The 24,904-nt window shown below is 46.3% G+C and overlaps 1 protein-coding gene across 3 annotated transcripts in view; it reads left to right on the forward strand.

The window, feature by feature from the left end:
* LOC147107323 (galactosylgalactosylxylosylprotein 3-beta-glucuronosyltransferase 1-like) overlaps positions 1–24,904 on the forward strand; it is a 224,931-nt gene that overhangs the window by 172,919 nt on the left and 27,108 nt on the right. For 2 of the 3 annotated variants that reach the window (XM_086006229.1, XM_086006230.1), the window contains exons 4-6: positions 1,846–2,372; positions 10,444–10,740; positions 19,764–19,877. In XM_086006229.1, the coding sequence (XP_085862355.1) occupies positions 1,846–2,372; positions 10,444–10,740; positions 19,764–19,850 (911 nt within the window). In that variant the 3' untranslated portion in view covers positions 19,851–19,877. Of the gene's footprint in view, positions 1–1,845; positions 2,373–10,443; positions 11,104–19,763; positions 19,878–24,904 lie in introns of those variants that run through there. The other variant, XM_086006231.1, reaches the window with a different exon arrangement.

Raw genomic sequence — 24,904 nt, forward strand, 5'->3', positions numbered from 1 at the left:
TGCCACTGTCTATATCTGATTTGGTTCTGCCTTGCTCTGGTTTGGCAGTACCTATATTCGGCTTGGTAATATCTGTTTGATTTGGCTCTACATTATCTATATCTGGTTTGGTAATATCCACATCCGGTTGGGCATAACCGATACAGTGCTTTTTCGATTTTTTTTTTAATGTTTGTTTTTACTTTTATTATTCCCCTTTCTTTTCTTTGCCCTTTTTCAATTTTTTTATTGTATTTTTCATTTTAGTTCCTTTTTTATACTTTATTCTGTTACCTTTTACGAGTTTGAACCTGCGCACCTTTGACGTCCTCCCACGGTTTAATGTTAGGTTGTATCCTGGATTAACACAGGAGCTGCGAGTTCGTCCCCGTTAATTTATTAAAATATGGTTCTGCAAAAGGCAACACTTGTTCAAACCACCCGGTAAAAGTTCGTTCTAAAATAGAACCGGTCTGATTCAACGCTTCATTCACTTTCAATCTGGTATCTCTGGCTCCCTCTGCTGATCCCTCACAAAGATTACGCCGTGATAGGAATCTGAGGGTGCCTCACGCTGCAGCTATAGGGGCTGAGACGAGTAGTTGCGCTTTGGTTTTCCAGCCATATATTCCCACCTCAACTTCCGATTAGGCACTTTACAGCCTTCCGGACTCAATATCGAGTTCAACAATTTCAGATCATAACCTCGGCCCCCATTACATTTTTTATACAGGTAGACTATCCTTTATCCGAACTTCCGAAAACCAAAAACCTCTAAAAACCGAAAGTTTTTTCGTTCAGCGTAAGTCGTGCGCACGACATGACCAGAGTGGCGTATGACTTACGCTGAGCAGGGCAGAGGGTCACAGAGTTCCTTCCTGGGTAGGAGATTGCAGGCCAAGCCGGGCAGTGTGAAGGAGGTACCGGGAGAGCGAACCCAACAATACAGCGGCCCGTCCGATAGCTGCAGCGGCCCGTCTGATATTCTTTTCTCCCCCACCCCCAACCCGACCCCCGACCCGAACCGCGGCCCGTCCGATATTCTTTTCTCCACCCCCCCCCGACCCGACCCGACCCGAACCGCGGCCCGTCCCATATTCTTTTCTCTCCCCCCCTCCCCCACCCGACCCGACCCGAACCGCGGCCCGTCCGATATTTTTATCCACACCTTTGTTTTGGCCCTTCCCCCTTTTTTTCTCTCCCGCATGGCAGCTGTCTCCCATTCTGCCAGCACATTTCACACCTAATCTAGAGCCGTCTTTTGTCTCTTTACTAGTCCTATCACCACCTCGTCTGGTTTTGAATACCTCTTAATGTCTCTTCACTTCTCTTTTGTTCTCTCATCCCCATTTCCCAGCCCCCAAACTGACCTTTTAATCTGTTTCATTTCCTGTGTTTTTTCAGTCCTGACGAAGGGTTTTGACCTGAAACGTTAACTCTGTTTCTCTCTCCACGGATGTTGCCGGGCCTGCTGAGTTTTTCCAGCATTTTCTGTTGTTATTTCATACATTCCCATAACCTGGTTCCTGCCTCCGGGAATTGTAACAGGCTTACTTGAGGGAGAGTTCTACGCCTGCAGGTTTGGCCACAGCACATTGCTCATGGCGAGTAGGAAAAATGCTGCCATGTTGGACCCAGCATTAGTTTTTTTTTGACACTGAATATGTAAAATAAACAAAAGGTCTGAACTAATGCTCACTGTCATACAATCAGAAAGGGCTTTAAAAGAAACCGAGGCAGATCAGCTTTCTTACTCTCACTAAGCTCGTGCCGAATGAAAGATATTCCATTTAATGGTGCTGTTTATTGAAAAAACACAAGACCTTAGCAAATTAACTTGAATATCTCTTACTGTTTCCTTTTCAGAGGAGCCTGACAATGGAACTAAAAGAACATTTGTCAACAGCTCGCATAGCAAAGAGGAACAAGGTGTCTGTGTTCATCAGGAGGCAATACTTAGCCAGCAGTTCATCAGACTGGAATACATATACACTAGACCACCCCAGTGGTCCCAGTCTTTACCAACCATCTATGTCATAACACCAACCTACACCAGACCCGTTCAGAAAGCAGAGCTGACCAGACTGGCTAATACTTTCCTCCACATACAGAACCTACATTGGATTGTGGTTGAAGACGCCCCTCGGAGGACTGGCTTAGTCGCGCTGCTGCTGGAGAAGAGCGGCCTGAACTTCACCCACTTGAACGTGCAGAGCCCGAAGAGCGTGAAGCTGGGCCTGACTAAATCCTCCTCTCACACTCCGAGGGGGACCTTGCAAAGAAACTTGGGGCTGCGCTGGCTGAGAGACAAGTTGAGCCCCAATGACTCATCCGAGGGCGTGGTTTACTTTGCTGATGATGACAACACGTACAGTTTGGAACTCTTTGAGGAGGTGCTTGCTTTTAATCTAAGACAATCTTTGTATCAAAACTGAAGCATTTATTTCTTATTAGAGTTCAACAATTTCAGATCATAATCTGGCCCCTATCGTATATATATTTTTTATCCACACTTTTTGTTTGTGTCTTCTGTTCTTCTCTCCCACAGGGCAGCTGTCTTTCATTCTGCCAGCGCAATTTACACTTCATCTAGAGCCATCCTTTGTTTCTTAACCTGTCTCATTACCATCTCCTTTTGCCTTGAATATCTCTTAATGTCTCTTAACCTCTTCCGTCTTCCATCCTATCACAGACCTTCCCTTTTGTTCCTTCATCCCCTCCCCCCTTTCCCACTTGCTTAAAAATCTGTTCCATTTCCTGCTTTTTTCCAGTTTTGACGAAAGGTCATCGACCTGAAACGTTAACTCTGTTTCTCTCTTTGCACAGATGCTGCCTGACCTGCTGAGTATCTCCAGCATTTTCTGTTTTTGTTTCACATTTAATTCTTATGTTCTGTAGTGATTACTGATTTATAGCCTTTGGTCACCACAGGCGCTGTCTATTATTGTTTATTACAGACAGTGCGTCATCATAATGGACATTTAACAACTACTGGTAGTTTATTCCTATTAGTAAGGCTAATCATGCAAAGTTGCTATTTTAACCATTTGCTTATTTAAAAAAATAGCCGATAGCATCAATTAAACAATAGAGCAGGGACAGGCCTGGTGCATGAAACACAAAAAGTTAGTATGCAGGTGCAGCAGGTGATCAGGAAGGCCAATGGAATCTTGGCTTTTATTGCAAGGGGGATGGAGTATAAAAACAGGGAAGTCTTGCTGCAGTTATACAGGGTATTGGTGAGGCCACACCTGGAATACTGCGTGCAGTTTTGGTTTCCATATTTAAGAAAAGATATACTTGCTCTCGAGGCGGTTCAGAGAAGGTTCACTCGGTTGATTCCGGAGATGAGGGGGTTGACTTATGAGGAAAGGTTGAGTAGGTTGGGACTCTACTCATTGGAGTTCAGAAGAATGAGAGGCGATCTTATCGAAACATATAAGATTGTGAGGGGGCTTGATCGGGTGGATGCGGTGAGGATGTTTCCACTGATGGGTGAGATTAGAACTAGGGGGCATAATCTTAGAATAAGGGGCTGCCCTTTCAAAACTGAGATGAGGAGAAACTTCTTCACTCAGAGGGTAGTAAATCTATGGAATTTGCTACCCCAGAGAGCTGTGGAAGCTGCAATATTAAATACATTTAAAATGGAGATAGACATTTTCCTAGCAGATAAGGGAATTAGGGGTTACGGGGAGAGGGCAGGGAAGTGGACGTGAGTCTAGGTTCAGATCAGCCATGATCCTATTGAATGGCGGAGCAGGCCCGAGGGGCCGTATGGCCTACTCCTGCTCCTATTTCTTATGTTCTTAAACAATGCTGGAGTGTTGAGCTCCTGAATAGGAAAATTGAATTTAAGTCATTGGGCTGGATTTTCATTGAGGAGGCGGGTAGGAGGCGGGACTACAACTTTTGGGGTTGTAGTCCCGCCTCCATAGAGTTCTAGCCGACCCACGTGTTTTAGACTTGATTGACTTTGTTGAGCCCGCCCAGCGGGCTCAGCAGGCCAATTAAGGGCCACCCGGCAACAGGTGACGTCACAGATTGAAATTTCATCTGTCAAGACCTTTTGACAGATGAAATATCAGCGTTTCACAGCTGTTTGAAGCTGTCAAACACTGACAATCTGTACTCCAGGTTAATTCCTTCCTCTCCAGATGATTTAGAGATCTCCCCGGAACAGAAAGCAGAGGCTGCTGATTTTGACAGCTGGCGGCCATTCTGCTTTCTGTGCCGGTGAGATGAGGGACTCCCGAGACCTGAAGGAAGGAAGGCTGTAAAAGTAAGTAAAGGTTTGTAGAACTTCTTTAAACACTTTACACAGATCAAACACACTTACCTCTGCACTCATGCACCCATCACTCACCTGAACACCGGACATCTCGAACCCTCCAAGCCCTTCATCCCGACGGCCCGCCTCGCTAACTTGCCGTGGTGTGGAGCCGTCGGGAATCCCACATTTCAAAAATGAAAATAGGGATTAGGCTAAAAACTGCCTGTTAACTACCTGTTAACAGGCAGTTAATTGGCCCTAATCCCCTTCCCGCCTCGGGGAGGCGGGTCCCAGTGCGGGGCGGGTACCCGCTGACATGAATCTTGTCATTCATGTGGAAATTACTTATGAAATAATACTGGGCAGCCTGCTGGTGGCGCTGTCCAGGGAGAGTATAAATACTCGGGCATGGGCCCAGCTTGTTCAGGACGTTCTTTAACAGGAACTAGTGAAGGACACAACTAGATCTCCATGTTTATCGCTTAGACCAAGTGCCTAGTAGTTTTCTTACGTCACCCGCCTCCTTTGAAACTGGCTTGGTGGCGGGATGGGGTCGGGACCCCCGATTTCGGGATTTTAAACCCCCACACGCCTCCAATCCCGACTCCACGGCCCAGTGAAAATCCAACCCATTGACTTAGCTGGCATTTGGTTCTCTAGAGTGAGAGTTTCATCAATGTTAGCTTGTGGGTAGGGAGAGGAATCGCATTGCATGCCACTTGCGGGGAGGTTTGCTAGCACTGTTCGGGGGGGTTTAAACTAAAATGGCAGGGGGTTGGGAACCTTAGCAGGGAGACAGAGGAAAGGGAAACAGGGATAAAAGCAAAAGATAGGAAGGAGAAAAACAAAAGTGGCAGTCAGAGAAATCAATGGTTTAAATCAAACGTGGCCACAGTAAATAATAATTCTAATAGGTCTAAGAGCATTAAAAAAACAAGCCTGAAGGCTTTGGCCTAGAAATTGGCCTGAGGCGCCCAAGCGGCGCAAAGTTCGCCTGGGCGCTGGAATTTGCGCCACGATTGCCGCATTAGCGATCGCTGCAAATTCAGTTGAAGTGCCCCTAGAGGGAGACGGGGCACGGCTCGAGGTGCTCCGCGTCCCTCTTAGGGCGCTGAAAGTGAATTTCGCAGCGCTACGTGCCGCAGCGCCACACGCTGCGGCACGGCACGCTGCGGTACTGCAGGCCTTCCTCCCACTATTAAGGGGGAGGGGCCTGCAACAGCGCGAGCCCCGATCGCGAATGCCGGCAAAAGAGCCCGGCACCAAGGAGAAGTGCCGGGCTCTTGGGAAACAGCCGGCAATGCCGTGGGGGGAGGACCAGGAGGCCGGGGACGGAGGTGCTGGCAGGCGGCCGCCGAAAAAGCGGCCGCCCCGCACCTCCACCTTAACTTGCGCCTCTGCCGGCGCAGCAAGGCCCCGTGAACCGGGCGCGGGTAGCGAACGGCGCTACAGCGGCGTTCGCTACCAAATATCGCGATCGGGGCGTGAATGGGGCGCTGCGCACACCGATGACGTCATCGGTGGCAGCGCAAGCGCAAAAGGCTAATGCCACCATTAGCGCCCCTGCTGAATATCGCGGGAGGCGCAGCCAGTGGTGCTACAGCCACTGACTGCCTCTTTACGCACTAACAGGTGGCGCTACTCACCCAATTTTTCGCCCTTTGTGTCTTAATGCGAGGAGCATTTGTAATAAGGTGGATGAATTGGCTGCGCAAATAGAGGTAAACGAATATGATTTGGTTGGGATTACGGAAACGTGGCTCAAGGATGGCCAAGACTGGGAACTCAACATCCAGGGGTATTCGATATTCAGGAAAGATAGGCAAAAAGGAAAGGGAGGTGGGGTAGCATTACTGGTTAAAGAAGGGATTAATACAATTGTAATGAAGGATATTAGCTCTGATGATGTGGAATCTGTATGGGTAGAATTGAGGAATACCAAGGGGAAAAAAACATTAGTGGGAGTGGTCTATAGACCTCCCAACAGTAAGGCGGAGGTTGGGGATGGCATTAAAAGGGAAATGAAAGAAGCGTGCAATAAGGGCACAGCAGTCATCATGGGTGACTTTAATCTACATATAGATTGGGCTAACCAAATTAGTAACAATACTGTGGAGGAGGAATTCCTGGAGTGTTTACGGGATGGTTTCCTGGACGAATATGTCGAGGAACCAACCAGAGATCAGGCCATCTTAGACTGGGTATTATGTAACGAGAAAGGATTAATTAGCAATCTTGTTGTACGAGGCCCCTTGGGTCGGAGCGACCATAATATGATCGAATTCTTCATTAAGATGGAGAATGAAGTAGTTGAATCAGAGACTAGGGTCCTCAATTTAAATAAAGGAAACTACGATGGTCTGAGGAGCGAGTTGGGTAGGATTGATTGGGGAATGGCACTCAAAGGGTTGACGGTGGATAGGCAATGGCAAACATTCAAAGACTGAATGGATGAGCTACAGAATTTGTTCATCCCAGTTTGGCATAAAAATAAAACAAAAAAGGTGACTCAACGGTGGCTAACAAGGGAAATTAGGGATAGCATAAGATCCAAGGAGAGGACATATAAATTGGCCAGAAAAAGCAATAATCCTGAGGATTGGGAGCAGTTTAGGATTCAACAAAGGAGGACAAAGGGATTAATTAAGAAAGGGAAAATAGAATATGAGAGTAAGCTAGTAAGGAACATAAAAACTGACTGTAAAAGCTTTTATAGATATGTGAAGAGAAAAAGATTGGTGAAGTCAAGCATAGGTCCCTTGCAGTCAGAATCAGGGGAATTTATAATGGGAAACAAAGAAATGGCAGACCAACTAAATTCATACTTTGGTTCTGTCTTCACAAAGGAGGACACAAATAACCTCCCAGAGATGCCGGGGAGCATAGGGTCTGATGAAAGGGTGGAACTGAAAGAAATCAGTATTTGTAGGGAAATGGTGTTAGGAAAATTGATGGGACTGAAGGCTGATAAATCCCCGGGGCCTGATAATCTACATCCCAGGGTACTTAAGGAAGTGGCCCTGGAAATAGTAGATGCATTGCTGGTCATCTTCCAGAACTCGATAGACTCTGGAACGGTACCCATGGATTGGAGGGCAGCTAATGTTACCCCACTATTCAAAAAAGGTGGTAGAGAAAAAGCGGGGAATTATAGACCGGTAAGCCTGACATCGGTAGTGGGTAAAATGCAAGAGTCCATTATAAAAGATGTAATAGCAGAGCACTTGGAAAGCAGTGACAGGATCGGACAAAGTCAACATGGATTTACAAAAGGTAAATCATGCTTGACTAATCTACTGGAATTTTTTGAGGATGTAACTGGTAAAATAGATAAGGGACAACCAGTGGATGTGGTGTATTTGGACTTTCAGAAGGCTTTCGATAAGGTCCCACATAAGAGATTAGCATGCAAAATTAAGGCACATGGGATTGGGGGCAAGGTATTGACTTGGATAGAGAACTGGTTGGCGGACAGAAAGCAAAGAGTTGGAATAAACGGGTCATTTTCCAAGTGGCAGGCAGTGACTAGTGGGGTACCGCAAGGATCGGTCCTGGGACCCCAGCTGTTCACAATATATATTAATGATCTGGACGAGGGAATTGGATGTAATATCTCCAAATTTGCAGACGACACAAAGCTGGGTGGGAGGGTAAGCTGTGAGGAGGATGTCGTGAAACTCCAGTACGATTTGGACAGTTTGGGTGATTGGGCAGAAACATGGCAAATGCATTATAATGTGGATAAATGTGAGGTTATCCACTTTGGTGGCAAAAACGGGAAGGCAGATTATTATTTGAATGGCAATAGATTGGGAGAAGGGGAAGTGCAAAGAGACCTAGGTGTTCTTGTGCACCAGTCGCTGAAAGTAAGCATGCAGGTGCAACAGGCGGTTAAGAAGGGAAATGGTATGTTGGCCTTCGTAGCAAGAGGGTTCGAGTACAGGAACAAGGATGTCTTGCTACAGTTGTACAGGGCCTTGGTGAGACCGCACCTTGAGTATTGTGTGCCGTTTTGGTCGCCTTACCTGAGGAAGGATGTTCTTGCCATGGAAGGAGTGCAGCGAAGATTCACCAGGCTGATACCTGGGATGGCAGGAATGACGTATGAGGAGAGATTGTGTCGATTGGGCTTATACTCACTTGAGTTTAGAAGATTGAGAGGGGATCTCATCGAAACCTATAAAATTCTGTCAGGCCTGGACAGACTAGATGCAGGAAGGATGTTTCTGATGGCCAGGGAGTCCAGAACCAGTCTAAGGATAAGGGGTAAGCCATTTAGGACTGGAATGAGGAGGAAATTCTTCACCCAGAGAGTGGTGAACCTGTGGAATTATCTGCCACAGAGGGCGGTGGAGGCCAGTTCATTAAATATATTCAAGAAAGAGTTGGATATATTTCTTAAGGCTAAAGGGATCAAGGGATATGGGGAGAAGGCAGGGACAGTGTACTGAATTTGGATGATCTGCCATGATCTCATTGAATGGCGGAGCAGGCTCGAGGGGCCGAATGGCCTACTCCTGCTCCTATCTTCTATGTTTCTATGTTTAAAGTTTAGCACTGGAAGGGTATGTATTAAACACATCCTTGGAGCTATGTGTGGATTCGACAGTCCACCCCTGATTATTGTCACTGATGAAGACAGCATGAACACAGAAGAAGAAATTGGAGAAAATAATACAAGTATAATTTGGTAGTTTTTATGCTAATTATTGACAGTGACACTAAAACCCAGATTAAGGTCATGCTTGGACAGAATTCACTGTCAAAAATCAATATTTCTTTTTAGGGGCAAACATACGACACTTCTCATTAGGTGTAGATTCAGCACCTTTTATTGAAACAAGGATACAAGACTGATACCTGGGATGGCAGGAATGACGTATGAGGAGAGACTGGGCCGATTGGGCTTATATTCGCTGGAGTTTAGAAGAATGAGAGAGGATCTCATTGAAACTTATAAAATTCTAACAGGACTGGACAGACTAGATGCAGGAAGGATGTTCCCGATGGCGGGGAAGTCCAGAACCAGGGGTCATAGTCTAAAGATAAGGGGTAAGCCATTTAGGACAGAGATGAGGAGGAATTTCTTCACCCAGAGAGTGGTGAACCTGTGGAATTCTCTACCACAGAAGGCAGTTGAGGCCAACTTATTAAATATATTCAAGAAGGAGTTAGATATATTTCTTAAGGCTAAAGGGATCAAGGGATATGGGGAGAAAGCAGGGACGGGGTACTGAATTTGGATGATCAGCCATGATCTCATTAAATGGCGGAGCAGGCTCGAGGGGCCGAATGGCCTACTCCTGCTCCTATCTTCTATGTATCTATGTTTCTATGATATATGATTTATAGATGAAAACAGACTGAGCAATTTTCAGAATGGGCAAGATGATATGGGGCAGACCAAATAGCCTTTAAAGAGTTTGAAAACTTAGTATAAATAGACAAGAAGGAGATAAGCAGCCATAAGCCTCAGAGACAACCGCACTTTCAGACTACAGGTACACTACCCTTTATCCGAAAACCTCGGGACCAGCCGTGTTTCGGTTTTCGGAAAATTTCAGATTTCGGAAGGTATTTTATAAGACTGGGAAATTTGTCGGGGGTGGGGGTCGGCGGGGGGTCGGGGGTGGGGGTCGGTCGGGGTCGGCGTCTGGTCATGTTTTGCGCCACTTTCGGTTTTCAGAGGTTTTCTGTTTTCGGATGTGCGGATAAAGGCTATCCCTTATCCGAAAGGGTGGGGGTCAGGGTCAGGGTCGGCGGGGGGGTTGGCGGGGGGTGGGGGTCGGCGGGGGTGGGGGTCGGCGGTGGGGGTCGGCGGGGGTCTGGGTCGGCGGCGGGGGTCGGGGTCAGCGGTGGGGGTCGGCGTCGTGCGTACGGCTTACTCTGCCCTGCTCAGCGTAAGTCGTGCGCCACTCTGGTCTTGTCGTGCGCACGACTTACGCTGAACGAAAAAACCTTCGGTTTTTAGAGGGTTTCGGTTTTCGGAAGTTCGGATGAAAGGTAGTCTACCTGTACCAGTCTTAGGTTGCTAAGTTAACAGATTCAACCGGAGATTCAAATAAAAGTTTGATTTTAATTTTACATTTGTCAAGCAGCAAGATCTTATCAACTGTAATAAAGACACACAGCTTGGATAAAGTACCCGTTGCAAAGTGTATATAATTCACCCTGTTATTTATATTTTTCAGATGCGATTCACAAAGAAGGTTTCAGTATGGCCGGTAGCTTTTGTTGGTGGACTGCTATTTGAGTCTCCCAAAGTGAACACTGCAGGAAAAGTCGTCGGTTGGAAAACTGTCTTTGACCCAAATAGACCTTTTGCCATAGATATGGCAGGATTTGCAATCAACGTTAAGTTGATACTCCTGAAATCTTCAGCCAACTTCCAACTGTATGGAGTCAAGGGAGGATACCAGGAGACCAGCTTGTTGCGGGAACTTGTAACTTTAACAGAGCTGGAGCCCAAAGCTTCAAATTGCACTAAAGTAGAGTAACGTTTCAATTGGGACTCATTTAACACAGAGAGTTTACTCTTTCTCAACCAAACCTGTGGGGCGTGTAGCGCTCTATAAACTAGTATCAAACTATTATATATTGAAACTCGGTCAGGGCAGATGGCATTACTGTCCACTTACAATGCAGTTTTTGAGTCATTGTGCAAAGCAAATATCGTGGGGAGTGAAGTGTGTGATGGACATTTGCCTCCCATCACACCAGGAATAATGTCAGTGATGTGTATTATGTGTTAGTACCCGAGCACAATATGCCATCCCTTTCGGCTTTATTTTCCATTAATATCTCCAATTTTCTGTTAATAAAAGCATTCTCCAGGTGGAATCCCAAGTGTGTTCCACTGTTGGCTTTCTTTCATCACACTGGCCAATGCCGATTTATCCTTGATAATAACAGTTTCACACTTCTGCCGCGGTTTAACAGCCATTGACTGGTGTTTGTAACACCCAGCAGGTAAGCCAGTGGCAGAGAGTGCGATTCTGGCAGTGCAAGAAGGCCTGGTTTTGTCATGGGCCTCATTGTAGCGTGACCCAGCCCTAGTACGCAGGTTGTGGGGAAGTGTCATGAGCCATGGTTGCAAGACATAGCCACATCTCCCAGCAGCCAGCACAGAACCTCCCCATCTCTTAGAAGAGCTTAATAGTGTTGGATTTGCGTAGGTTATGTGGACTGTGGGCAGCCCCAGGGAAGCGGACATTTAACGTGTATTAGCCTAAGGCAGAGGCCAAATAGCAACTGCACATAAAGGGATTCAAAGCTCATTTTATTTAATTATTTAGTTATTAGATGGTGTCCGAATAGCAAAATAGGTACAATCAATTATTCAATTAACTTTTTTAAAAATTAGTTCCTGGGATGTGGGCTTCGCTGGCAAGGCCGGCATTTATTGCCCTTGAGAAGGTGGCGGTGAGCCGCCTTCTTGAACCGTTGCAGTCCATGTGGTGAAGGTGCTCCCACAGTGCTGTTAGGGAGGGAGTTCCAGGATTTTGACCCAGCGACGATGAAGGATCGGCGATATACTTCCAAGTCAGGATGGTGTGTGACTTGGAGGGGAACTTGGAAGTGATGGTGTTCCGATGCGTCTGCTGCCCTTGTCCTTCTAGGTAGTAGAAGTCGTGGGTTTGGGAGGTGCTGTCAAAGAAGCCTTGGTGAGTTACGGCAGTGCATCTTGTAGGTGGTACACACTACAGTCACAGTGCGCCGGTGGTGGAGGGAGTGGGCTGCTTTGTCTTGGATGGTGTCGAGCTTCTTGAGTGTTGTTGGAGCTGCACTCCTCCAGGCAAGTGGAGAGTATTCCATCACACTCCTTACTTGTGCCTTGTAGATGGTGGAAAGGTTTTGGGGAGTCAGGAGGTGAGACACTCGCCGCAGAATACCCAGCCTCTGACCTGCTCTTGTTGCCACAGTATTTATGTGGCTGGCCCAGTTAAGTTTCTGGTCAATGGTGACCCCCAGGATGTTGATGGTGGGGGATTCAGCGATGGTAATGCCGTTGAATGTCAAGGGGCGGTGGTTAGACGCTCTCTTGTTGGAGATAGTCATTGCCTGGCACTTGTGTGGCGCGAATGTTACTTGCCACTTATCAGCCCAAGCCTGAATGTCATCTAGGTGTTGCTGCATGAGGGCATAGGCTGCTTCACTATTTGAGGAGTTGCGAATGGAACTGAACACTGTGCAATCATCAGCAAACATTCTCACTTCTGACCTTATGATGGAGAGAAGGTCATTGATGAAGCAGCTGAAGATGGTTGGGCCTAGGACACTGCCCTGAGGAACTCCTGCAACGATGTCCTGGGGCTGAGATGATTGGCCTCCAACAAACACAACTATCTTCCTTTGTGCTAGGTATGACTCCAGCCAGTGGAGAGTTTTTCCCCTGATGCCCATTGACTTCAATTTTTCTAGGGCTCCTTGATGCCACAGTTGGTCAAATGCTGCCTTGATGTCGAGGGCAGCCACTCTCGCCTCACCTCTGGAATTCAACTCCTTTGTCCATGCTTGGACCAAATGAGGTCTGGAGCCAAGTGGTCCTGGCGGAACCCAAACTGGGCATCAGTGAGCAGGTTATTGGTGAGTAAGTGCAGCTTGATAGCACCGTCGACGACACCTTCCATCACTTTGCTGATGTTCAAAAGTAGACTGATGGGGCGGTAATTGGCCGGATTGGATTTGTCCTGCTTTTCCAAGAGATCTGTACTGGGGCCACAGCCTTTCATCATATATATTAATGACTTGGATGAAGGAGTATAGAGAGTTGTATATTCAAGTTTGCAGATGACACTAAATTGGGAGACACAGTACGTTGTGTGGATGGGAGCAGGAAGTTACAAAGGGACATAGACAGAATAAGAGAGTGGGCGTAACTATGGCAGGTGGAGTTCAATGTGGGGAAGCATGAGGTCATCCACTTTGGATCGGAGAAAGACAAATTGGAATACTTTCTTAATGGTTAGAGACTAGGAGCATGTGGAGGACGAAAGGGATTTGGGTGTCCATGTACACAGCTCACTAAAAGCTAGCAGACGGACACAAAAAGTAATGAAAAAGGCTAATGGAATGTTGGCTTTTATCGAGGGAGCTGGAATGCAAAGGGGTGGAAGTAATGCTTCAGTTGTACAGAGACTTGGTCAGACCGCACCTGGAGCACTGCGTTCAGTTTTGGCCACTGATATATTGGCCATACATGCAGGTTCACCAGAATGATACCGGGGCTTAAAAGGTTAAATTACGAGGACTGATTGCATGAATTGGCTTGTACTCCCTCGAGGTTAGATGGTTGAGGGGTGATCTAATTGAGGTGTTTAAAATGATAAAGGGACAAAGGGTAGTGAAAATGTGGAACTCCCTCCCCAAGAGGCTGTGGATGCTGGGTCAACTGAAAATTTAAAGAATGAGATCGATACATTTTTGTTAGGTAAAGGTAATCAAGGAATATAGATCAACGGCATGTAAATGGAATTGAGGTACAGATCAGCCATGATCTAATTGAATGGTGGAACAGGCTCGAAGGGCTGAATGGCCTAATCCTGGGTCTATTTTCCTATGTTTTATACAAATCTCTAGATGCAAAATTTAGATTACATGTAAGGGGAAAGTAGTAAGATTGATAGATAATCTCAGGGCAATATCTAATCAGTTATAAATCAAAGGATTTTAATACACCATGAAAGTCATTCAGGATTACAGCTTTAACTATAACAAGACTCCATTGCATTTTTCCCAGCCGTACATCAGAGACTGCAGTGAGAAATAAAAAACAGTTTCTTAAAAAAACCTTTGAATCATTTAACAGCTGTAGATTTTGTTACAGGTTTCAATTCCTGAATGCAACTGTTAAACTGGTTACACTGTGTGATCCATTGATATACACGTTTATATGTCGGGTACTGTACTTTTTGGGGAATTTTAATCATTAGCACAGGATGATTTCATGATACTATATTTATGTGGACAGGTATGTTATACAAAAATGTATTGGTGCTCATGCAAATAACTTAAAGTGGGACCCAGGTTCCCACAGGCCCTGCCTCCGATCTATCTTTTCTTTCCAGTTTTGAAGAAGGGTTCGACCCGAAACGTCAACTCAAATTTCTGTCCACGGATGTTGCCTGACCTGCTGAGTTTTTCCAGCATTTTCTGTTGTTATTTTAGATATAACCACCTTTTGCCAAGATAAAAACCAAATCATGGGCACAATAGGGTTGGAGCTGGCAGTGGGATTATCATTTGCTCTACTGACCTTTAATAACCTTAAGAGCATTTGGTTCCACATCATCAGGCACAGAGAAAGTGGAAAAAATAGATTTTGGTGGCCGGTTTACATTTTAGAAATTTCTGGACAGATCACTGACAACCCCCGACTGCCCGGTTCAACACTAGATAGCAGGGGCCTCTCCCAGAAAGAAAAGAAAGACTTGCATTTCTATAGCGCCTTTCACAACCACTGGATGTCCCAAAGCGCTTAACAGCCAATGAGGTACTTTTTCGAAGTGTGGTTATTGTTGTAATGTAGGAAATGCGGCAGCCAATTTGCACACAGCAAGGTCCCACAAATGTGGTAATGACCAGATAATCTGTTTTAGTGATGTTGATTGAGGGATAAATATTGGCCCCAGGACACCGGGGTTAACTCCCCTGCTCCTCTTCGAAATAGTGCCACGGGATCTTTTACGTCCGCCTGAGAGAGCAGACGGGGCCTCGGTTTAACATCTCATCCAAAAGACGGCACCTCCGACAGTGCAGCACTCCCTCAGCACTGCACTGGAGTGTCAGCCTAGATTTTGGTGCTCAAGTCCCTGGAGTGGGACTCAAACCCACAACCTTCTGACTCGGAGGCGAGAGTGTTACTCACTGAGCACCCTCAGTAAGGTTTGTGGGACTAACGAGTGATGTAAGAAAAAGGAGGCTTACCATCAAGTAACTTTAAAGTAAGCTTTAAGTAACTTATAAACACACTATATACAAGAGAGGTCTTTACCATGCCTCTGGTAGAAGCCTCTTACAATACTGAACAGACCAGTATTTATACCAGTCCAACAGGAAGTGACATATGACAGGAAGTGAGGTATGTACATAGTTCATAGTTCACAGGAAGTGATGACATAACTTCCCGGAAGTTATTATTTTTATCACATTCTTCCCTCCTGCAGGATTAGGAGGCTGTGGTCTACCTTTTGGTCCGCAGCCGCCGAACAAGGAAGAGTCGCACCCGTTTGGATTCCCGTCGTAGAGGGTCGCTGGTCCGTTTACATGCGGTTGGCCATTGGTCAGAGTCTGTGTGGCCTGGATTGCCCTGTGAAGGGTCGGGGAGATCATGGCTTCGAGTACGAGCCCCAATAGGTTCAAAGTCGGACTGCCTCTGTTCAGAGGGAGGTGCAGAGCTGGTCTGTGGTGGATCAGTACTTTCATGCGCGGTACTGGGAGGGTCGCAACCTTGAGCACGGGGTTCTACCGGCACCAAGCTAGTTGGTGTCCGATCAGGATCCTGGAGAGGGGTACCCGATAGGTCCCAAGAGTTTCCTGGTGAAATGCCATCACCCGATGTCCCACTAGGTCCTGGTGGGCAGGGAGCCAGATCCCGTAATGATACGGTAGATTCTCGGCCGTCGGAATATCGTATGTTTGCATAGGTGGGGTTGGCATCGGTTAGTTCGACCTCGTCTACAAGAGGGTCATTTTTAGACGTCCGAACGTATCTTCGGAGTAATACAGGTCCAGGAGTAGTTAGCCATGACGGGAGTGATGTCCCATGAGATGAGCGACGCTGGAATCTAAAGAACCGCTCATGAGGTGTAGTATTTGTGGCTGTAGAAAGCAGGGACCGTATAGAGTGCAATGCATCCGGAAGCACTGTTTCCCATTGCTGGTCTGGTAGGCCCCGAGATCTTAAAGCGAGACGTACGGAATTCCAGATGATACCGTTATACCTCTCTACCTGCCCATTTCCGATGGGATGGTATGGTGTTGTTTTGCTTGTAGCAATTCCCCGTTCTGAGAGGTAGTCCTTGAGTTCCCTTGACATAAAGGATGGACCCCGATCTGAGTGAATATAAGCCGGCATGCCACAGAGAGAAAATACCTGCTCAAGGCAGCAGATTACTGTGGACGCCAGCATATTGGAGCAGGGGAAGGCAAACGGAAAACGTGAATATTCGTCGATCATGGTGAGCAAATATGTGTTCCGAGTTGAAGAGGGCACTGGGCCCTTAAAATCGATGCTAAGTCGTTGCATCGGTTGGGTTGCATGTATGAGTATACCATCTGAGGGGCGGAAGAACTGAGGTTTTAATTCCGCACAAAGCCGGCATTCTGAGCATATTTTCTTTACATCTCCAGTGGAAAAAGGGAGATTCCGTGATCGTACGAAATGTAGCATGCGCGTAACGCCAGGATGACACAAACCATTGTGGACATCCATGAGAGTGGAGGATGACATAGTGGAGCAGAATGCCCGTGTGAGGGTGTCCGGGGCCACATTCTCCTTGCCAGGCCGATAGAGAATGGTATAACCAAAAGAGGCCAGTTCCATCCTCCAAAGTTGTATTTTATTATTAATTTTGGTTCGTTTTCGATTATCGAGCATGAAGGCGACTGATCGTTGGTCCGTGATCAATGTAAAGTGCTGGCGAGCTAGAAAATGGTTCCACTTCCGTACTGCCTCTATGATGGCTGTGGCTTCTTTCTCAACCGGAGGATAATGTAGCTCGGCACCTTGTAAGGTCCTGGACATAAATGCTACAGGACGACCTTCCTGATTCAGAGTAGCCGAGATCGCCACCTCCGAGGCATCACATTCAACCACGAAAGGGAGATTCTCATCAATGGAGTGAAGAGCCGCTTTCTCCAACTGTTTTTTGAGAAGGTTAAAGGCTGCAACAGCTGCTGTTCCCAGTGGAAATGATCTAGCATGCAGCAAGGGTTGGATTTTGTCCGAAAAATGAGGAATCCATTTAGTGTAGTATGCAAACAGACCGAGAGCCCGACGTAAAGAAGCCGGATTCTTAGGTGACGGGAGCTCTTGGAGCGGGCGAAGTCTTTCTGGGTCTGGCTTAATGATACCATTGCCTACGCAGTAGCCAAGGATGTTGATGGTCGGTTGCGACTCAACAGATTTGGATTCATTCAGGGTCAAATTACGGCGATGGAGGGCATCCCGAAATTTTTGGAGGTTGGAGTCGTGTTCCTGTTGATCGTGACCTGCAATGGTAATGTTATCAAGATAGGGAAAAGTGTCCCTTAGGTTTTCCTGCTTAACCAGGCCATCCATTGCCCGTTGAAAGACAGCCACTCCATTAGTAACCCCGAATGGGAGGCGACGAAATTGGTACAGCCGTCCATTAGCCTCAAAGGCTGTGTACTGCTTATCTGAGACCTTCAAGGGTAACTGATGATAGGCACTTTTTAAATCGTAAGTTGAGAACACTTTGTATTCGGCCAGTTTATTAACCATATCATCAATGCGTGGCAATGGGTAGGCGTCCAAGTCGGTATATTGATTGATGGTTTGCGAATAATCGATGCATAGTCGCTGTTTGTGAGGTTTTAGAGGGTTCTTGACAATGACGACTTGAGCCCGCCAGGGCGACGAACATGGTTCAATGATATCCTCTGCTAGAAGTCGAGAGATTTCAGCCGCAATAAAAGATTGGTCTTCCTGATTAAAGCGCCGCGATTTCGTTATTATCGGTTTGCATTGAGGCGGAATACTGGCAAATAATGAGGGTTCATCAAGTGAAGCTGCTGATAATGCACAAAATGGTAATTTAGACGGTATATTAGAAATAGTAAGTCCGGGTTTGGATCCACCAAACTCAATGGTGAGTTTCTTATGCTGTTTTTGGAAGTCCAGCCCTAAGAGGAGATCACTACATAAGTCCTTGAGCACCGAAAGTCGGGTGGAGGGATACATACGACCATGAAGTGTCATATCAACAACACAAAAGCCGGAGATTCTGGTATTAAGTGATGACTGGGCCATCGCAATTGCCTGGTCCGATGGGAAGACATGTAGTTTCAATTTCGCAACAATCTGTTCCTTAATGAAACTATCAGTACTTCCTGAGTCAATTAAGGCATCTAAGGTATGCCCTTTAATTGAAATTTTTGTGGCTGCATGAGACAGGTTCTGTGGGCAAGCAGCTGTAATTGGTGTCGTTGCACAGAGAGTGGCTAAAACTCTCGGTGTGCTTCTTCGGGAGAGAGCTCGAGAGGAAGCTTGATAGGTCCTAGCTGGAGCATCTTAATAGGCCCTAATTGGGGCAGTTCGGTAGGCCTTAGCTGGATTGGCCCTCGTAGAGGCCCTTGATAGGCAAACTTTAGCAAAGTGTCCTTTTTTCCCGCAATAACTGCAGATTGCATTGCGAGCAGGGCAGGTTTTCCTAGGGTGAAAAGCATCTCCACAAAAGAAGCATTCCTTCCTAGATTGCCAAGAGGCTGCTAAAGTGGGGTCGTCCTCCTCTTCTTCATCAGAATTATCAGAATTAGATTCCCCCATGATAGGGTTCACCTGAGACTGCTTGAATTGTCTGGTTGCAGCTACAGCAGCAGATCGAGATCTGGGCAGCTGATAGAGGTCTGCATTTCTCTTTGCCAAATCCAGTGAACAAGCTAGGTCAAAAGCTTTTTGTAGCTCAAGTGTTTTACTTTCTAGTAGACGCTGGCGTATAAATGGAGAGGCAATCCCGCAGATGAAAGCATCCCGAATCATTTCTTGGCGGTACAGCTCAGCTGAGGCTGCCTGAAAGTTACAATCTACGCTGAGCCTGCGAAGTTCTTGCAGGAATTCGTCAATTGATTCCCCTGGCTCTTGTCGGGCTGTGGCCAGTAGATGTCTAGCATAGACCTCATTTGGGGTCTTCGCATACAGTTTCTTAAGTGCCCGAATCACCTCTTCGTAATTATCCCATTCATCAACATATTCGAACACTTTTGGGGTCACATAATTGACAAGTATCTTCAATTTAGCAGGAGCATCCGCTTTACATTCATCCAGAAAATTCTCAAAAGTACGATACCAATGCTTCCATACCCTGCCAGCTGCTGGTGTATTCGGGTCCAAGTCCAGACGAATAGGTCTAAGGATTTTCTCCATGATGGGTGGTTCCCTGGATCCTTAACTTCCGAGTTTGTCTGAAGGTCTAGTATTTGTCAGTGTAAATACTAAGTTACTTAAATTGATGTAAGAAAAAGGAGACTTACCATCAAGTAACTTTAAAGTAAGCTTTAAGTAACTTATAAACACACTATATACAAGAGAGGTCTTTACCATGCCTCTGGTAGAAGCCTCTTACAATACTGAACAGACCAGTATTTATACCAGTCCAACAGGAAGTGACATATGACAGGAAGTGAGGTATGTACACAGTTCATAGTTCATAGTTCACAGGAAGTGATGACATAACTTCCCGGAAGTTATTATTTTTATCACAACGAGTGTGGCGCTGCACACAGTAAAGTGTTAACGTTGCCATTGTTGTTTGTGGTGATTGTTTTACAGATCCTGGTGTGGCACACTCGGACCGAAAAACCAGTTCTAATAAACGAAGGAAGAAACGGATTCACTGATCCAAGAGTGGAGGTGTGAACTACACTGAGATGGGAGGCGTTTTCTGTAAGTCGCATTTTATTGCAGCAGGCTCGATAGTTAATATTTAACTATTTTGCTAACAAATGTCACCTTTGGTTGTGGGCTTCTACTCTCTGGAAGTTAATGAAACTGGTAGAGCGGCATCCCTGGACAGGGTCAGAAATATTATTGATCTGAATTTATCCAGACTCATCGTGTGCTTAAAGAAGTTAAAGCTACAAATATATCCGACTTTTACAATGCACAGTCTAGAACCATCTTGAAATTAAAGGACCATTAAATGAAAAGCTCAACATTAACTATTTTTGGATACGTATTTTGGATACGTATTCTGAACAAGTTTAACATACCTAAATAAGAAATAAATGGGCACTATTGTCTACTTTTGAGTTTTCCAAAATAAATTAAATACTGCCAGAGCATTGTCCTGATATCACTACATGACACGGTAACACAACTGAACACTTTGAACTCCAGGTTTCAATTCACTGCAGGAAGTGGCAGACTCTGGAACTGACTCCGTTTGCTTCCCAATAGTTCCATGTCTGTGATCACACGCTCACCTCTGATTATCCTTCTCCTCTCCCTGCCATATTTATGTCTATTAGCTATTGCTATCCAGTGTAGCTCTCCTCAGTCTCCCAAGGAGAACTTGTATTGATTGGCACTTTTGAATCTTTTTCTCTCTTTCACAATGGGAAAACTAAATCGGGAAGTGCTATTGGGAGGCGAGGCTGGTTTAATCTTACTATAGGGAGTACATAAGAACATAAGAAACAGGAGCAGGAGTTGGCCAATCGTCCGCTCGAGCCTGCTCCGCCATTCAATAAGATCATGGCTGATCCAATCTTGGCCTCAACTCCACTTTCCCGCTCTCTCCCCGTACCCCTTGACTCCCCTGTAGTTCAAATGTCTGTCAATCTCCGCCTTGAATATATTCAATGACTCCGCCTCCACAGCTCTCTGGGGTAGAGAATTCCAAAGATTCACGACCCTCGGAGAGAAGAAATTCCTCCTCATCTCCGTCTTAAATGGGCGACCCCTTATTCTGAGACTATGCCCCCTCGTTCTAGATTCCCCCACGAGGGGAAACATCCTCTCAGCATCTACCCTGTCCAACCCCCTCAGAATCTTATGTTTCAATAAGATCACCTCTCATTCTTCTAAACTCCAATGAGTGGAGGCCCAACCTGCTCAACCTTTCATCGTACGTCAACCCTTTCATCCCAGGAATCAACCGAGTGAACATTCTCTGTACTGCCAGTTCTCTGTAGACCAGTTCCAGACTGTGGATTAGGCTAGAATCACGTGACCTCCCAATAATGCCTCCTGAGGGATAAACACTGCTTAATCTGCTGGCGCAGCTGGGAGGGAGACCTTGGAATGTGAGGGAGCGAGGGGGGGGGTGCGGCGGGAAACTGTCTGCGGACAAGCATTTTCAGAATTCTAGCTTTTCAATACAGGAAACTCTCGTTTAAACAGCACCTAAATATCCGGAATTCTCTATTAACCGGCAAAATTCATACTCCGAAAACAACACCTCAATAACCAGCAATGTTGCCGAGTCCGAGTCCGAGTCTCCCGCGGTGGCCGAGTTAGTCAGTGGGGGTAGTTCTCCAAATTGCCACTACCCGGCTTCTTGGCGCTGTCGGAAGTCCGAACACCTCAATAACAGGAGTCTGACACTCCCGCGCTGCCAGGAGTGCCCAATTACTGTATACTGCACATTTCTTGATTTTTTTAAATTTTTGTCTGTTAAAAATAGCCTCGGTAGATAACTCTCTCCGTCATCCGGAATTGTGAATCAACCGGCACCATCCCGGTCCCGTCGGTGCCGGATACCAAAGAGTTTCCTGTAATACCATCTGAGTGCCCCAGTTCCTGAATGGTATACAAAAAAGGCGATGTGAGTTTTTTATATAGGGTGGCGCAGTGGGTCAAATCCGTTCGAGCCCCTGGAACTTGGATCTGAATCCAGCCCCCATACTCGGGATGAAATCTCGGATGAGCTTCAAAGTTGTAAAGTGAATCGATTTTGAACCGTCTCAATCCATTCACTAGTCAACACTAGCCCACAGCACAAACCTGCCGCCATGTCAGTACTTGGCACTAAGTTAGCTGTCTGAGCAAAAGGCTCCCTGGAGTGAAATGGAAATGAGTAGGAGCGGTTTGTATGAAGTTGAGATGAGGACACATTATTGTGATGCAGTGCAGGGACCTCTCTTCACCAGGTGTAGCTGATTCCAATATAGTAAGTTTGAAAAATGTTTCATTCTCTCATCAGACATCCATCCCTCACTTTGAGGAACATAAAATTTAACTCACTTTTAAAATATAGATTTTAAATAAGCTTATTTATCTGCTTGTAAATAAATATTATCTATTAGCTGACAAGTCCATAATAAAATATGAAGTGCTAACAAATATCTGTATATAAAGATCGATTGGAACTAGCTGCCATCATTGGCTTTATTCATTTCATGCAATAACATAAATCATGTCAAAACTAAGTATTGTGTCACTTAACCTTGTGGCTCGCCTCCCTCCCCAAGGGGAAGTTAATCCTTTAAGAGTGCTATTGTTTGTAACACTCCATAAATGGATGGCAGTTTCCATCGTGAACTGAAACCAGTACCTTAATTTTCTCCACATTTGGGTTTGTGTAGCCCAGGAATAGTACGGTAATTAAGCCCAATCGCAGTGAATTGCTTACTGGAGAATACGTGGAGTGCCCACCACACATCTCCTGTCTTCCAAGCAATGGGGGGGGGAAAGTACCATTTTATACAGGCTCAATCATAAAATGATATATAGAAGCAAAAAGACAAGGGGGGAAAAATTCAGTATCGCCCCATTTGGGGCGCCATTATCGGCCGTGCGCAAAGTTTAGCGCCTGGCGCTAATTATCGCCTCCGACGGCAAACTTGGCTTTTATCGCCCCGGGAGGTGATTGGAGCGCTAAATCAGGCGCTTCACACCTGTCTTAAGGCGCGAATGCCGAGGAGTGAGGCGCTACCTCAGAGCGCTGGCGAAGCAAGGAAGGGCAAATCAAAATGAACCTGCAAAGTGCTGCTCAGTACCCAAAACTCCTTCACACAGCGTTGAATCTCTCCAGAAGTCTCTCTCTCTCTCTCAGAATGCGTGGCGCAAAAATGTCACCAACAAAAAAAGGCAGGAAGCGGTCGCCTTTAAATAGCGCTCCCCCAGTCCCATTCTGACTGCAAAACGCTGCCCTCAACCTGTCGTTGCTAGCGGCAGGCGGTAAGGCAGGGGGCGCCACTCAATATCCGTTCCTGGGCGTTGCACGCTCGACTGACGTCACGATCTGCCGGCGCAGGAGATCGTGGCGGTAATGTTTAGCGCCGCCGCAAAATGTCTGGTTAATTTCGCGAGTGGTGCAAACATCGCCGCGCCCGGGCGCTAGTTGCTTTGCGCCCCATTAGCGCCCTCTTAAGGCGCTAACGGGAGGTGCAAACAACTGAATGTTTCCCCCCTGGGCTATTACTGAACAGCACAATACTTATGAGAGAACTGGAATCCGTCGACAAGGGATTATTGTAAGCTATTTAAAAAGCTGCCTTTTATTTTAAAGTTTCTCGGAATGCAACAGTTGCTTTGGAGGAATCAGCCAACCCTTCTCTTTTTTTTGGCGCTACACATAAAGAATATGAGCCGCACATGCTCCGGGAGCCTGGTGTGTTTTCACCAGACTATCAGCCAGAAATGGGTCATCCCTATCCTGTGAAGCTTCTTGAATGTAAAGCCATTTCTTTTGAAGTAATCGATATTGGCAACGCTTCTCACACCTTGTCAGCCAATGGGATAATGGCTTGTCACCGAAGGCTTCTCCAGCGTAACAACCTGCTTGTTCTAACGCCAGCCGGTAATGAGAAGTTACATTTCCATCTGTCAAAATGCTGCATCCGTTTGCATTTTAAACATGCTGGCCCAGCTGTCAAACTGAATTCTCTTTATCAGTTAAATTGTGGACGGTGTCCTTGCCTGGTTTAAGACAGATGGAGTCGCTTTGGTTCACCACTTGGTACTTACTAAAACAAAAGCAACCTCCATTTTAAACTCCAGCCATTTCAACCTATATACAATTATAAAAAGGAAATTCCTATTTTTGTCAGTTTGAAACTAAAAATATCCGAGAGAGTTTTAAAAAAAAGAATTATGCAATGTGTTGTTTTTTTGGATCTTAGGGCGTGATTTTGCCAGCCCTGGGGAGGTGGGTATGGAGGTGGGACTGCCGGGAAAATGGCAGAATTTGGAGGCAGGTGCCCAACCCGCCTCCAACCCACCTCCATGCCATCTTGCCAGGAGGCGGGTACCCGACCCGCCCAGGGACCTGTCTCCTTGGAGGCGGGAAGGGGATTAGTGCCACAGGTAGTTTACAGGCAGAAAATAGGATTATCCCCATTTTGCCCACACAAGGCTCCGAAACCCGCCAGGGTCAGCGAGGCGAGCAGTGGGTCTGCGGGGGTCAGGGGGGTCCAATAGTGTGCTGTGGAGGTGAGTGATGGGTACAAGTGTGGAGAGGTGAGTATGTGAGATAAGTGGAAAGTGTCAGTAAAAGTTTACTTACCTTTGTTTCTTCCTGCAGGCTTCAGTCAGTGGGTGCGCGGAGAGTCTCGCACCTCCACGGCAGAGGTGACAGATGGCCGTTGCATTCTCCAATGCAGCAACCATCTAATTTCTGCTAAAGAAAGAGGTTTGATGAGGTCTTGAATTCAAGAACTCATCAAACTACAGAGAATGTCAGTGTTTGACAGCTTCACAGAGCTGTCAAACGATGACCATTCATCTGTCAAAAACTTTTGACAGATGAAACGTCATACGCTGACGTCCTCTGTAACTGGCTTTCCCTTAATTGGCCTGCTTGGCCCGCTGGGCGGGCTTAACAAGGTCAATCAAGGGAAAATAGCGTTGGGTTGGCCACAAGTCGATGGAGGCGGGACTGAAACCCGACAAGTGGGAGTCCCGCCTCCAAAAGCTCCCTATTGGCAAAATCCAGCCCTTAGAGTCAGTTAGATTATCATTAAAATACT

The sequence above is a fragment of the Somniosus microcephalus genome, chromosome 14, assembly GCF_052327205.1.
Source record: "Somniosus microcephalus isolate GS21.2 chromosome 14, FLI_Smic_1.0, whole genome shotgun sequence".
Classification (NCBI taxonomy): domain Eukaryota; kingdom Metazoa; phylum Chordata; class Chondrichthyes; order Squaliformes; family Somniosidae; genus Somniosus; species Somniosus microcephalus.